At 43.6% G+C, this 15,439-nt stretch overlaps 1 protein-coding gene across 1 annotated transcript in view; it reads left to right on the top strand.

The window, feature by feature from the left end:
- The first annotated feature begins 212 nt into the window (after positions 1-212).
- Positions 213-15,439, top strand: part of LOC122420579 (zinc finger protein 420-like) — a 114,802-nt gene continuing 99,575 nt past the window's right edge. The window contains exons 1-4 of the mRNA XM_043435826.1: positions 213-241; positions 9,689-9,821; positions 11,970-12,096; positions 12,602-12,697. Coding sequence (XP_043291761.1) covers positions 9,807-9,821; positions 11,970-12,096; positions 12,602-12,697 — 238 coding nt within the window. The 5' untranslated portion in view covers positions 213-241; positions 9,689-9,806. The remainder of the gene's footprint in view (positions 242-9,688; positions 9,822-11,969; positions 12,097-12,601; positions 12,698-15,439) is intronic.

Here is a 15,439-nt window from a genome sequence, read left to right as displayed (position 1 = left end):
CACAGGCTGGTCTCCAGGTCGGAAATGATTGTTCCTGAATCTCTCCTGAGACAGAGGTCAGGAGAGGTCGGTCTTTTCAGGTTTTCAACGTCCTCTGTCTGTAGGTGCATTAGTTGCATGTTAAAGAGATGTGTCGATGCCTTTGAAGGTATCTTCTCAATACGCAGGTGTGAGTTTGCTGCATAACTTCCCCAGACAAGATGCAGAGCAGGAAGAAGAAGACGAAATGGCAGCTTCTCAGGTAAATATCCTGTCCCAGGCCTGGGGCTGTGTCTGCTTTTGCTCAGGAAATGCCTGAGGTGAGAATCTGCAAACCTTTACTTCTCTACTTCAATTTTTTCTGCCTGGGGTCTTTGCTATCAACTTACTTTTTCCTTTTCTTCTTATAATAGTGAAGACCAGCTCTTTAGATTACTTCTCCCTTGTGTCCCAGAGCCTTTTCTCCGTTTCCTACATCCCAGCTTTCTATGGAGCAGGATGAATTCTCAGCATGAATTAGTGACTTTCTGCTGGTGAAAATACTCCCTTTGTGAGAGATCAGCATGGGGAGTCACTGGTATCTGAGATTCCCACTGGGATGTAGTTCGATGTTGGGATCTTCAGAGAAGTCGGAGAAATGCCCTGAGGAATTTACGTCTGGATGCAATTCAGCTCTTTAAAACAGGACTGAGAAAATGCTTTTATAAATAGAATCGACTCAGTGGTCCAGATTTTTCAGAAAAGTTTCAGAAATAAAAAGATAATTAGGAGATCCTGTCCTCTGTAATGCTAACACTTCCTAGTTAAGTGATAGTAGGATACTAAACAGGGGAACAGTATGAAAAGACAAAATGATAGGATACTGAAAGAGGAACTCCCCAGGTCGGTAGGTGCCCAGTATGCTACTGGAGATCAGAGGAGAAATAACTCCAGAAAGACTGAAGGGATGGAGCCAAAGCACAAACAACACCCAGTTGTGGATGGGACTGGTGATAGAAGCGAGGTTCGATGCTGTCAAGAGCAATATTGCATAGGAACCTGGAATGTTAGGTCCATGAATCAAGGCAAATTGGTAGAGGTCAAACAAGAGATGGCAAGAGTGAACGTCGACGTTCTAGGAATCAGCCAACTAAAATGGACTGTCATGGGTGAATTTATATCAGATGACCATTATATCTACTCGTGTGGGCAAGAATCCCTTAGAAGAAATGAAATAGCCATCATGGTCAACAAGAGTCTGAAATGCAGTACTTGGATGCAATCTCAAAAATGACAGAATGATCTCTGTTCATTTCCAAGGCAAATCGTTCAATATCCCAGTAATCCAAGTCTGTGCCCCAAACAGTAATGCTAAAGAAGATGAAGTTGTATGGTTCTATGAAGACCTGCAAGACGTTTTAGAACTAACACCCAAGAAAGATGTCCTTTTCAGTATAGGGCACTGGAATGCAAAAGTAGGAAGTCAAGAAACAGCTGGAGTAACTGGCAAGTTTGGACTTGTGGTAGGGAATGAAACAGGACAAAGGCTAATAGAGTTTTTCCCAGAGAATGCAGTGGTTATAGCAAACACCCTCTTCCAACAACACAAGGGAAGATTCTACACGTGGACATCATCAGATGGTCAACACCGAAATCAGATTGATTATATTCTTTGCAGCCAATGATGGAGAAACTCTATACAGTCAGCAAAAATAAGACCAGGAGCTGACTGTAGCTCAGACCATGAACACCTTATTGCCCAATTCAGACTTAAATTGAAGAAAGTAGTGAAAACCGCTAGACCATTAAGGTATGATCTAAATCAAATCCCTTATGATTATACAGTGGAAGTGAGAAAGAGATTTAAGGGACTAGATCTGATAGACAGAGTGCCTGATGAACTATGGATGGAGGTTCGTGACACTGTACAGGAGACAGGGAGCAAGACCATCCCCATGGAAAAGAAATGCAAAAAAGCACAATGGCTGTCTGAGGAGGTCTTACAAATAGCTGTGAAAAGAAGAGAAGTGAAAAGCAAAGGAGAAAAGAAAAGATATAAGCATTTGAATGCAGTGTTCCAAAGAAGAGCAAGGAGAGATAAGAAAGCCTTCCTCAGCAATCAATGCAAAGAAATAGGAAGAAATAGAAATAGGAAGACAACAGAATGGGAAAGACTAGAGATCTCTTCAAGAAAATGAGAGATACCAAGGGAACATTTCATGCAAAGATGGGCTCGATAAAGGACAGAAATGGTGTGGGCCTAACAAAAGCAGAAGATATGAAGAAGAGGTGGCAAGAATACACAGGAGAACTGTACAAAAAAGATCTTCATGAGCGAGATAATCACGATGGTGTGATCACTCACCTAGAGCCAGATATCCTGGAATGTGAAGTCAAGTGGGCCTTAGAAAGGATCACTACAAACAAAGCTAGTGGAACTGATGGCAATCTAGTTGAGCTATTTCAAATCCTGAAAGATGATGCCGTGAAAGTGTTGCACTCAATATGCCAGCAAATTTGGAAAACTCAGCAGTGGCCACAGGACTGGAAAAGGTCAGTTTTCATTCCAATTCCAAAGAAAGGCAATGCCAAAGAAGGCTCAAACTACCGCACAACTGCACTCACCTCACATGGTAGCAAAGTAATGCTCAAAATTCTCCAAGCCAGGCTTCAGCAATACATGAACAGTGAACTTCCAGATGTTCAATCTTCTTTTAGAAAAGGCAGAGGAACCAGAGATCAAATTGCCAACACCCGCTGGATCATCGAAAAAGCAAGAGAGTTCCAGAAAAACATCTATTTCTGCATTAATGACTATGCCAAATCCTTTGACTGTGTGGATCACAATAAACTGTGGATAAATTTGAAAGAGATGGGAATACCAGACCACCTGACCTGCCTCTGGAGAAACCTATATGCAGGTCAGGAAGCAACAGTTAGGGCTGGACATGGAAGAACAGACTACTTCCAAATAGGAAAAAGAGTACGTCAAGACTGTATATTGTCACCTTGCTTATTTAACGTATATGCAGAGTACAACATGAGAAATGCTGGGCAGGAGGAAGCACAAGCTGGATTCAAGATTGCCAGGAGAAATATCAATAACCTCAGATATGCAAATGACACCACCCTTATGGCAGCAAGTGAAGAGGAACTATAAAGCCTCTTGATGAAATTGAAAAAGTTGGCTTAAAGCTCAACATTCAGAAAACTAAGATCATGGCATCTGGTCCCACCACTTCATGGGAAATAGATGGGGAAAGAGTGGAAACAGTGTCAGACTTTATTTATTTTTTTTTTTTTTAATTTTTTCCCATGGACTGCAGCACGCCAATCCCACTCATTAGCATATGAAATTACCCAGCTTATAAAAACTAACCACGCCATATTTCGGGGCACACTCACCCTCTTTGATGGCCCACACTCTGTCTGTGGAGTGTGCCTCTCTCTGAATCTGAATAAATCCACTTCCTACCTATCACTTTGTCTCTCGCTGAAATCTTTCTGTGATGAGACATCAGAAACCTGAGCTTCATTAGGTCCTGAACCCAGGTACTGTGGGTTTTGGCTGGGTTTGAGTCCCAGCCTTGTGGGTTCAAGTCCCAATCTGAGGTAAACAGTTTCAAGTTTGTGGGAAATTTTGACTCTAAGGTTCACCTGGAAGAGAGAATCTGAAATGAAGGTGTTCTAATGATCATATCCTTTTGATTATTTTCCAAGTAGTTCTCCTCATTCTCTTGGTCTTAAGGACAGTTTCAGTTTGTTTATTACTATTGTTTCTGTCAATGCTTCCTCTGGAGAAAAAAGTCCTCCAAGTGGAAGCCCGTAATACAATTGATCTCATTCTTGTTCCTGTTACTGCTCCACAGACAAAATTGCCTCCTACCATTGGTCAAGACAGTTTTATTTGACCCTACAATGGTTGGTGAAATAAGTCACTTTCATTTTTTATTTTTTAAATGTCTGCTTATTTATGCATTTATTTGATTGTGCCAGGTGTTATTTGCGGCATGTGAGATTTTTTTAGCTGTGGCATGCAGGATGTAGTTCCCTGAGCAGGGATCGAACCTGGACCCCCTGCACTGGGAGCCCAGAGTTTTAGCCACTGGACCAATAGGAAAGTCCATAAATCACCTGAAAACAAAAAACAAAAAAACAGGAAAAAAGCCAGATGTGCCAGTTTATGTGTCAGGTTTATCAAAAGTGTTAATTTCATTATCACTGGGCCCTGGCCAGGTTAGCCCCTTCTCTCTAAGCTCCCCACTTCATCCCCTCCTCCAAAGAGACCCATCATTGTGCTTGCTTCTCCCCAGTGTCAGACTTTATTTTTGAGGGGCTACAAAATCACTGCCGATGGTGAGTGCAGCCATGAAATTAAAATATGCTTACTCCTTGGAAGAAAATTTATTACCAACCTAGATAGCATATTAAAAAGGAGAGACATTATTTTGCCACCAAAGGTCCGTCTGGTCAAGGCTATGGTTTTCCCAGTGGTCATGTATGGATGTGATAGTTGGACTGTGAAGAAAGCTGAGCGCCCAAAAATTTATGCTTTTGAACTGTGGTGTTGGAGAAGACTCTTGAGAGTCCCTTGGACTGCACGGAGATCCAACCAGTCCATCCTGAAGGAGATCAGTCCTGGGTGTTCATTGGAAGGACTGATGCTGAAGCTGAAACTCCAATATTTTGGCCACCTCATGCAAAGAGTTGACTCATTGGGAAAGGCCCTGATGCTGGGAGGGGTTGGGGGCAGGAGGAGAAAGGGACGACAGAGGATGAGATGGCTGGATGGCGTCACCGACTCAATGGGCATGAGTTTGAGTAAACTCCAGGAGTTTCTGATGGACAGGTAGGCCTGGCGTGCTGCGATTCATGGGGTCACAAAGAGTCGAACATGACTGAGCGTCTGAACTGGACTGAGGAACATATTTTATTATCTCAATCCTTGCATCACATGACTAGAGAAGCACTGAATCCTTTCATGGTTATATCAGATACTCAAGATTAGCAAGAAAACTTTTTGTAAAATGAGTGCTTAATGGCACCGAACTCCCCCTTCACCAAAACCTTATACATTGACCTTCCCCCACTGCCACTTTGGAGCAGTCCCTCAGAGCTATCTGAAATTCTGCCTCCCAGGCAGCAGTCCTTATTTTGCCCCAGTTCAGTCCAGTCGCTCAGTCGTGTCCCACTCTTTGCGACCCATGGACTGCAGCACGCCAGGCTTCCCTGTCCATCACCAACTCCCAGAGCTTCCTCAAGCTCATATCCATCGACTTGGCTCATATCCATCCAACCGTCTCATCCTGCCTTCAATCTTGCCCAGCATCAGGGTCTTTTCCAATGAATCATTTGTTTGCATCAGGTGGCCGAAGTATTGGAGTTTCAGCTTCAGCAAGAAGAAAGCGAAAAAGAACTATAGAGCCTTTTGATGAAACTGTAAGAGAAGAGCGAAAAAGTTGGCTTAAAACTCAACATTCAGAAACCTAAAGTCATGGCATCCAGTCCCATCACTTCATGGCAAATAGATGGGGAAACAATGGAAGCATTTTGCCCCAAATAAAACTTAACTTGCAAATCTCAAGTTGAGCATCTTTTTACTCAACACTAGCATCAGACTGTTTTCCAGTGAGTTGGCTCATTGTCAGATGGCCAAAGTGTTGGAGCTTCAGCCTCACCAATGAATATTCAGGGATGATTTCCTTTAGGAATGACTGGTTTGCTGTCCTTGCAGTCCAAGGGACTCTCAGAAGTCTTGTCCAGCACCACAATTAGAAAGCATCAATTCTTTGGTGCTCAGCCTTATTTATAGTCTAACTATTTCATGCATACATGACCAGGAGAAAAACCATAGCTTCTGGCAAAGTGATGTCTCTGCTTTTTAATATGCTGTCTAGGTTTTTCATAGCTTCTCTTCCAAGGAGCAAGTGTCTTTCAATGTCATGGCTACAGTAACCATCCACAGTGATTTTGGAGCCGGATGAAGGTAATACTGTCACTGTTTCCACTTTTCCCCCATCTATTTGCCATGATGTGATGGGACTGGAGGCCATGATCTTGGTTTTCTGAATGTTGAGTTTTAAGCCAACTTTTTCACTTTCTTCTTGCACCCCTATCAAGAGCTTCTTTCGTTCCTCTTTGCTTTCTGCCATAAGGGTGGTGTCATCTGCATGCCTGAGGTTATTGATATTTCTCCTGGCATCTTGATTCCAGCTTGTGCTTCCTCCCACCCAGCATTTCTCATGATGTACGCTGCATATAAGTTGAATAAACCTGGTGACAATATACAGCCTTGACGTACTCCTTTCCCTATTTGGAACCAGTCTGTTCTTCCATGTCCAATTTTAACTGTTGCTTACTGACCTACATACAGGTTTCTCAAGAGGCAGGTCAGGTGGTCTGGTATTCCCATCTCTTTCAGAATTGTCCACAGTTTATTGTGATCCACAAAGTCTTTCGTACAGTCAAGAAAGCAGAAATAGATGTTTTTCTGGAACTCTCTTGCTTTTTCGATGACCCAGCAGGTGTTGGCAATTTGATTGCTGATTCCTTTGCCTTTTCTAAAGCCATCTTGAACATGTGGAAGTTCATGGTTCACGTATTGCTGAAGCCTAGCTTGGAGAATTTTAAGCATCAGTTTACTAGCGTGTGAGATGAGTGCAATTGTGCAGTAGTTTGATCATTCTTTGGCATTGCCTCTCTTTGGAATTGGAATGAAAACACCCCTGCTGAGTTTTCCAAATTTGGGGCCATATTGAGTGCAGCACTTTCATAGCATCATCTTTTAGGATTTGAAATAGCTCAAGTGGAATTCCATCTCCCCCACTAGCTTTGTTTGTAGTGATGCTTGCTAAGGGCCCCTTCACATTGCAGGATGTTTGGCTCTAGGTGAGTGATCACACCACCGTGATTATCTGGGTCATGAGGATCTTTTTTGTACAGTTCTCCTGTGTTTTCTTGCCACCTCTTCTTCATATCTTCTGCTTCTGCTAGGTCGATACCATTTCTGTCCTTTATTGAGCCCGTCTTTGCTTGAAATGTTCCCCTGGTATCTCTAATTTTCTTCAAGAGATCTCTAGTCTTTTCCATTCTATTGTTTTCCTTTATTTCTTTGCATTGATTGCTGAGGAAGGCTTTCTTATCTCTCCTTGCTATTCTTTCAAACTCTGCATTCAAATAGGTCTATCTTTCCTTTTCTCCTTTGCTTTTCACTTCTCTTCTTTTCACAGCTATTTGTAAGGCCTCCTCAGACAGCCATTGTGCTTTTTTGCATTTCTTTTTCTTAGGGATGGTCTTGATTCCTGTCTCATGTACAATGTCACAAACCTCTGTCCATAGTTCATCAGGCACGCTGTCTATTAGATCTAGTCCCTTAAATCTATTTCTCACTTCCACTGTATAGTCATAAGGGATTTGATTTCGGTAATACCTGAATGGTCTTGATGCAAATGAAAGAGGAGAGTGAAAAAGTTGGCTTAAAGCTCAACAATCAGAAAACTCAGATCATTGAATCCAGTCCCATCACATCATGCCACATAGATGGGGAAACGGTGGAAACAGTGGCTGACTTTATGATTCTGGGCTCCAAAATCACTGCAGATGGTGAGTGCAGCCATGAAATTAAAAGACGCTTACTCCTTGGAAGGAAAGTTAAGACCAACCTAGACAGCATATTAAAAAGCAGAGACATTACTTTGCCAACAAAGGTCCATCTGGTCAAGGCTATGGTTTTTCCAGTGGTCATGTATGGATGTGAGAGTTGGACTGTAAAGAAAGCTGAGCACCGAAGAATTTGTTATAGCCATGCTTTCCGGGAAACAAACTCACTCAGAAAGACAATACAGATAGTGGATTGCAGTTTATTACACTAGCGGGCCCAAGGCAGAGTCTTCTCTTAGCCAAGGACCCCGACCAGCATTTGTGAAAATCTTTTATATCCCATGTGTACGTCTCCAAACCCACCACCCCAATCCCTTGATGCTTACAAAGGAAGGGTAAATACAATCACAATAACCCCATCATTCACGTGTTATGTGTTCAAACAGTTAATAATCAATAAGCCCGCGGTTACATTCCAACCAGTTAATAACCAATTTAAGCCTGTGCTTACATTCTGATAGATACTGCCTGGAGGCAGGGGTGATTAGTGTCTGTTTTCTCTTAGGTGATCAGTAACCTGGATATGATCTTCAAGGTTCCCCTGTCCGGAGCGGGTCTATTCCTTCCATTGTCGTTCCCACAGGCACTAAGCAGAGAGTTCAGAGTCCACTGGAGAGGTGGCCGAGCACGATCAGCACAGACAGTCCCGAGATGGAGTCCAGGCCCTACGAATTCCTTCTTCTAAATGATGCTTTTGAACTCTGGTGTTGGAGAAGACTCTTGAGAGTCCCTTGGACTTCAAGAATATCCAGCCAGTCTATCCTAAAGGACCTCAGTCCTGGGTGTTCATTAGAAGTGTTAGGAGAAGCACACTGATTGAAACCGCCCACCCTGGCCAGGCACCATAGTAACCGTTTGCATGAGCTGTTTTATGACAGGAGATCCTGATAAGGAATACGGAACTAGTAAGCCACCACCAGCCGGAAGAGTTCGGGAAAAGTCGAGAGGAGACACCGCATATCCGTCCACTTCCCAGAATCCCTCTTGCTAGCATCCATCTTGGCTGAGCGATGCTTACGCCACCAGGAAAGACTCTGAATTAGAATGATTGGCCAAAGACCACCCGGAAACTAATCCCATCACCATAAAACCCAAGACTGCCAGCCACACGACAGAGCAGTTTTGCTGGGTTCCCTTACCTACTGCTCTCCACCCGGGTGCCCTTTCTCAATAAAGTCTCTTGCTTTGTCAGCATGTGTCTCCTCAGACAATTCATTTCCGAGTGTTAGACAAGAGCCCAATTTGGGGACCTGGAAGGGGTCCCCCTTCCTGCAACAGAAGGACTGATGTTGAAGCTGAAACTCCAATACTCTGGCCACCTGATGTGAAGAGCTGACTCATTGGAAAAAATCCTTATGCTGGGAAAGATTGAGGGCAGGAGGAGAAGGGGACGACAGAGGATGAGATGGTTGGATGGCATCATCGACTCAATGGACGTGGATTTTGGTGGACTCCGCGAGTCGTTGATGGACTGGGAGGCCTGGCGTGTTGCGGTTTATGGGGTGGCAAAGAGTCGGACATGACTGAGTGACTGAACTGAACTGAATGGATTAGTGGTTTCCTCTTCTTTCTTGCATTTCAGTGTGAATTTGGCAATAAATAGTTCATGGGTACAGATACCAGGTCTTGGAGGGCCACACCCATCCTAGAAGGAGCCCCTCCCCAATCAATCAGACTGACATTCTTTGTTTCTAGAAGTTCCCGCCCTAAATGCTCCCTTCCTGAGGTCACAGGGGTGCTGAGCTGCAGCTCTTGGCTCTTGGACCTGGGTCTCCCTCTTACATTGTCTCAAAAACCCTCACAGGCTGGGTCAGGTAACCTGGTAGTTCTGTCTGTTATGTCTTGGGAATTGCACTGTGGCCTGCACTCTGTAAGGCAGAAAGAAAGGAGAAGAACTCGCAGGGGTGGTCTGCATAGAGAAGGCAGGAAAGGTGAACACCAAACACAGGATGTGATTAGCATATCAGGTTAGTCTGGATTATCCGCTGCAGACCAGGAAGGAGAAAGTAACAAAGGAGCTCTGAAAACGGCCAAGGGAAACAAGAAAACTATTTCTTCTCGATCATTGCAGCAGTTGCAGATTCAAGAATTGTGTGGATTCCTTTAAAGTTATCTACTTAACACCCAGATGTGAGTTTGTGATAAAAATCCCCAGAGGAGACACAGAGCTGGAGGAAGAAGAGGAGGAAATGGCAGCTTCTCAGGTAAATGTCCTGTCCCGGGTCTGGGGCTGTGTCTGCTTTTCCTCCTGAAATGCCTGGTCTGAACATCTGCAAACCTTCAATTCTCTGCTTCTAAGTTTTCTACCTAGGGTGTTTGTTGCCAACTGCTTACTTTTTCCAGTTTTTCTTGTATTAGAGAAGACTGGCTCTTTAGACTGTTTCTTCCTTATGTCCCAGAGCTTGTTATCCAATGTATGTATCCTGACTTTCTATAGAGAATGATGAATTCTCAACACTGTTCTGTCAGTTTCAATGTTGAACATATTCCCTTTGTGAAAGACCAACACGGGGAGGCACTGGTATAAGGGATTCCCAGTGGAATGCTGTTCTGTGTTGGGATCCTAGGGAAGTAGGGGAAATGCCATGATGAGTTTATATCTGGATGCAACTTCAGGTCTTTAGAACAGGAGCAAAAGGCAATGCCCTTGGAAATAGAATGGACTCAGTGGTCCAAATTTTATTCAAAAATAAAAAATGTAATTGAGACTATCCTCTTCCTCTGTGTCGATAAGAAAGACTTACTAATTAAATGTGGTATTAGGCTACATGACACAGGAGGTATATATGAAGTGAAATTTGCTTAAAACTAACTTTTTTTAATGATGGATTCAGATCATGGTTTCCATAATATTGCCAAAATACCCATGCAGTGGTAATGCATTCTTCCATTTACTTCTAACCCCACGACTCTGATGGTCACTGGTTTAAGTACTTCTGTGAGATTCCCATGCGACGCAGCTCATGTATTTCCCTTTTGTCTTTAAAAAGTGTCTTGGGGAAAAAAAAAAAAAAAGTGTCTTGGGGAAAAAAAGTGAGGGATGTGCCTAAACTATCACAGTTAATGGGGGAATCCCATAAGCTCTTAAGTGTTTCTTTGCTTTGGAAGATGACTGTGTTTAGTAGAGATGCTGGGTTTGGGGGATTTTTCTCACTCAAGCCCAGGTCTGGTCATTTCCAGGTACACTCCACACTCACATCACAGAGTCTCATCACATTTTTGTATTTTCCAAAATGTTTATAAGAATCTTATTAGTGCTAATCTATGTTCAACTGTGTTAAAATTTGAACTATAGCTGTTTGGAAATGATATAGATTTTCAGGAAATTAAAAAATTCAGAACCAGAGCTTTACTTTATGTTACATCATTCTGTATGTCTGTATTCTAGTTTATTTAAAGAAATAAAAATAATATCATCCCATTATATTTATGTACATTTTTAATAAGTTAAAAAAAAAAACTTTATTTTATTGAAATGACAACTTTTCCCTATTCACTATTAATAAGTATGTAGTCCCATTATAGTATATGTCTGTGTCCACAAACCTGTTAACATGATTTGATCGCTGTATTTTTTATCCGTTTTTTAAAGATTTTCAGAAAAAGGGAATAGGTACCTACTCTAGTATTCTTTCCTGGAGAATCCTATGGACAGAGGAGCTATTATTTCTGTTGCACATTCCAGATTCTGTAAAAACTGTCAGAAAGATATACAGTATATACTAAATAGTTAAAATGATTCTTGCTGCAAGGTTACTATCCTATAAGACCTGTAAAATTTGTAAAAGACTTAAAGTTCAGACTTAAGTGTGAATTCTTCCCTACTATTCTCCTTCATTCCAGTTCAGAATGGTCATTTGTGGAGCAGAATTTGCAACATTACTAGTTCAAATAAGCTTGGTAAAAATGTGGCACAATTTCTCCACTCCAGAACTCTTGGATCAGAATCTGCTTTTTAAAAATGTTTCCTGGTTTTTGGTAGACAATTTATCCTGGGTCACACGAGTACAACACTCAAAAATAAATATACCAGTGTTGATCTGATTACATTATAATTTCTCTTCCACATCAGAATAGTTTCTTGTGAATCATATCCTCTTTGCTTGGGGTTAAAAATGTGGTAGAAAATGTTACTGTGTGATACCAGAAACTACACTAAATCAAAATCAGTTCTCTGAAATTACTGCTTTCATTTAGGGTCAGGTTAGGAAGTCTTCTCTTGGCCATATGACAGTCAGTCAGTCACTCAGTTCAGTCATTCAGTCATCAGTCCTGTCTGACTCTTTGCCATCGCAGTTGTGTCTGACTCTTTGTGACCCCAAAGTACATGGCATCTGTACTTTGTCTTTCAGGGGCGGCTGACATTCCAGGATGTGACCATAGACTTCACTCAAGAGGAGTGGGAATGCCTGGACCTCGGTCAGCGGGACTTGTACAGGGATGTGATGTTAGAGACCTACGGGAACCTGGCCTCCTTGGGTGAGGAGAACTGCCTTCCAGAATCCCTTTTCCACCACTGGCTTTGGTTCCTGCATTTCTAGAACGTCTCCTGGAATTTTCTGCTTCCACCAACACCTTCAGATCCCTGCTTTCTAGCAGGAAATGGGTATTTGTGAGGTTAGAAAGAAAGCCTTCATGGTGATTCAGTATGATTCTAACCTTTTTCTTCCGTGATGTAATCTGCCTCCTCCACTCTAGCATGGTGGTGATTAAATCAGTTCCATGGTATTAAATAGTGACACCTTCCTCTTAAAACCACATTTACACTACTTACCTAAGCCTTGTAGTACTTGACCAGAATCTCAGGATCTGATTTTTATGTATTTGATAGTATTGTAAGGGTGCTTTCAATAAAGTATTTGGGGAAATCATCCTCTAGGCTATATTAACATTCACCCGTGTGTTCTCTTCTCACCCAAATACATATTGGGTTGGAAACTTATGAATCTCTAGCAAAACAAATATTCCTTTCTCTGATGAACAGGTCTTGTGGTCTCAAAGCCGGACCTGGTCACCTTTCTGGAGCAAATGAAGACTCCCTGGGATGTAAGGAGAACGGACACAACAGCCACATACCCAGGTAGGTGTGAATGGATGGAGCTGATGACTCAGGTGAGAGGTCCAAGGAGCAGTGAGGAAGTCAGCCTTTGTCCTGTGGCTTGGGAAGACGTGCTCCAGTGGAAATGATTTTGGAGAACTCTGGGTTCCTTTCTGTTGCTGTCATAGACGGACATTGCCTGGCTCCTTCTGCCTCTCAATCGTTCATGAATTCAGCTCCATGATTACTTTTCTCATCCACAGTGAGAATTCAAATTCTCTTCTTGGCTTGTGACAACTTGCATGGGTTGGCTGCTCTTTAATTTCTTGGGGGTCCTATGAAAACTGCCATTGATGAATAAATATAAGATGCTCTTTTTAAAGTTTGTTTCTACCTCTAGAAAGAAATGTGTGAGTGGAATTGTAAACAAACTATCAATACTCTAGGAATATTGGAGACAGAATTTATTTTCTGATTTATATTTTCTAAAAGACTGGAAGCTACAAATATGACCTTATAAATTTTAAACTCATTTCAGTGTATAAAGCAAAACTTCCATAAAATGAGAGAATGCAAATCTCTGAGTTACACCAATGTTTCACTTTTCGTTATGTGAACTCATTTTAAATATCTGAAGTGCATTTGCCACGATTCCTCAATGGTAAAATACTCTAATGTATTCAATTAACTCAAAGATTTTTTAAATAAATTGGCAAAATAGTTTAGAACATTTTCCACCATATTTGTAATGGTTGTTTGAAACTATTAACGTTTTAGATCATATAAAGAAGTCCTTTTAAGTCCTTTACATCCTTATTGGATTTAAATCCTTATTGTTTTACAATGTTGTGCTCTTGCACAGCAAAGAGAATGAAGTACACGTATAAATAGCCACTGTTTGTTAGATTTCCTTCCATTTGGGTCTCCGCAGGGAACTGAGTAGAGTTCTCTGTGACCCCAACACATTTTTTAAAATCTCACTTCTTATTTAATTGCTTAAGGCTTTATTATCTTGTTTCTTATCAGCTGCCCCAGACTTTATTAATTTATCTCATTTGTTATCAGTTTCCTATGGCCCTCAGTTTCTAATTAGTTGTATGTCAATATCATTTATGATTTTTAGATACAAACATCTAATAGAATGTGTTCCAATAGAACACAAGTGGTAAGAAGTGGATTAAAGAATTGGAAGGCACCTAGTATTTCTGAAAATGTTTGGTGTCTCCATTTAAGACGACTTAGGGCAAAAGGTAATCATTAGACTGCGTGTCTCCGCTTCATTTAGTGGTTCTTGTAGCTTATTATCTTGCCCCTTCCTCTGCTCCATGCTCTTTGTCCCCTGGTTTTATTACGTTTTCTGTGTGTGTGGTCTCTGCCCTGAAGGCTGCAGGATCCTAGTTCCTCTTGTTTCCTGTGCCTGCCCTTTAGGGGCTCAGTTTGGTCCTGAGGTTTGTGCCCTGATCCCCTTGATGGGCACTTGATTGCTGTAACCAAGCCTGCCCTGGATATTGAGGGGCGCTTCCCCATCTTTCTGTGGCTGTCACCGCCCTGTCTGTGGTGGGTCTGCGCCCTGGTTGGTGGAACAGAGCCCCCAGATCTGTTTCTTTGCTGTGATCCTGATCTGTGTGGAGGCAGGTGGGATTGGAGCACACCCCCGGGAGAGAAGCCCCTGAGGATTGCTGCTCTGGGGATGTTCCCCTTGGGACGTGCTCTGTGCGTCACTGTCACCCATTGGGTGAGTCTCGTGTGACCCTGGTTGGCCCTGATCTTGGCCCCACCTCACCCATGGGTATGCCGGCACACGGCCCTGGGGTCTCTCGGATGTTGTTCTCCCCGGGTCACCAGTATAGATCCCCTGAACTCAGGGCCTAGGTCCCAGGTGCTGTGGTGCTGTGGGGGCAGCTCAGACCCCGGCCTGGCCGCGTCCCCTCGTGTCCGAGCCCACAAAGTCTACAGTTGCTAAAGCCACACCTGCTGTGACCGGGGGCGTCCCCCTTGTCCTTCAGATGCTCTGCAGGGGCTGAGCTGACAAAGCCGGTTGCCTGTGTAAAAGCGCGGTTAGGGCAGCTGCGAGCAGAGACCTCAGCTTTTCTTCCTCAACCCTGGGGCTCAGCTGTGCTTTCAGCTCCATCTGAGCATGTGGCCCACCCACAGGTGTCTGCTCCAGAGGCTGCCCCAGGGCACAGGGGTCTGCTGAGGGGAGGAGGGGCATGGGGGAGGCGGTGGCTGGGCCTCAGTAGAGCCCACCCGGGTGGCGGTCCTCCCTACTGCCAGGGATGAGGGGCCAGCACGGGGGAGAGAGGCTGCGGTGGGGTTCTTCCCTTTGGGCCTCACTCAACAATGGCGCTCTGCGCTTTGGTGGTGCAGGCTTCCTCCACAAGCGTCCCATTTGCAGAGCTCCTCCCTCCCTCCCGTCCCCTCAGGATGTCTCCTCATGGCCAACCGCAGTCCTCTGCCTGGGTCTGCTCCCCAAAGCCCACGTTCCAGCACCCAGCCCTCGTCTGCAGTGGTGGACACCCTTGAGGTGGACACCCTCTCAGGCTGGGTGGGCAGGGCAGGGTCAGCACCCCATCTGCAGCTCTCACTCCCCTCTGCCACACGCGGGTTGCCATGTTCTCCTCCACAGAGAATGAGGCTCTCCTTCTGTCCAAACTGGGCTCCCCCAGTGAGGGGCTCCCCCGGATGTGGACACCTCTTCTGTCTTCAGATCCCCCCAAGATTACAGGTCCCATCCCAGTTCCTCTCCTCTTCCTTCTCCTTCTTCTTTTTTGGTCCTACCTGGCT

This window comes from Cervus canadensis, chromosome 18, assembly GCF_019320065.1.
Source record: "Cervus canadensis isolate Bull #8, Minnesota chromosome 18, ASM1932006v1, whole genome shotgun sequence".
NCBI lineage: Eukaryota > Metazoa > Chordata > Mammalia > Artiodactyla > Cervidae > Cervus > Cervus canadensis.
Note: the sequence above shows the minus strand (reverse complement) of the source record. Positions and strands in the feature narration are given on the sequence as shown.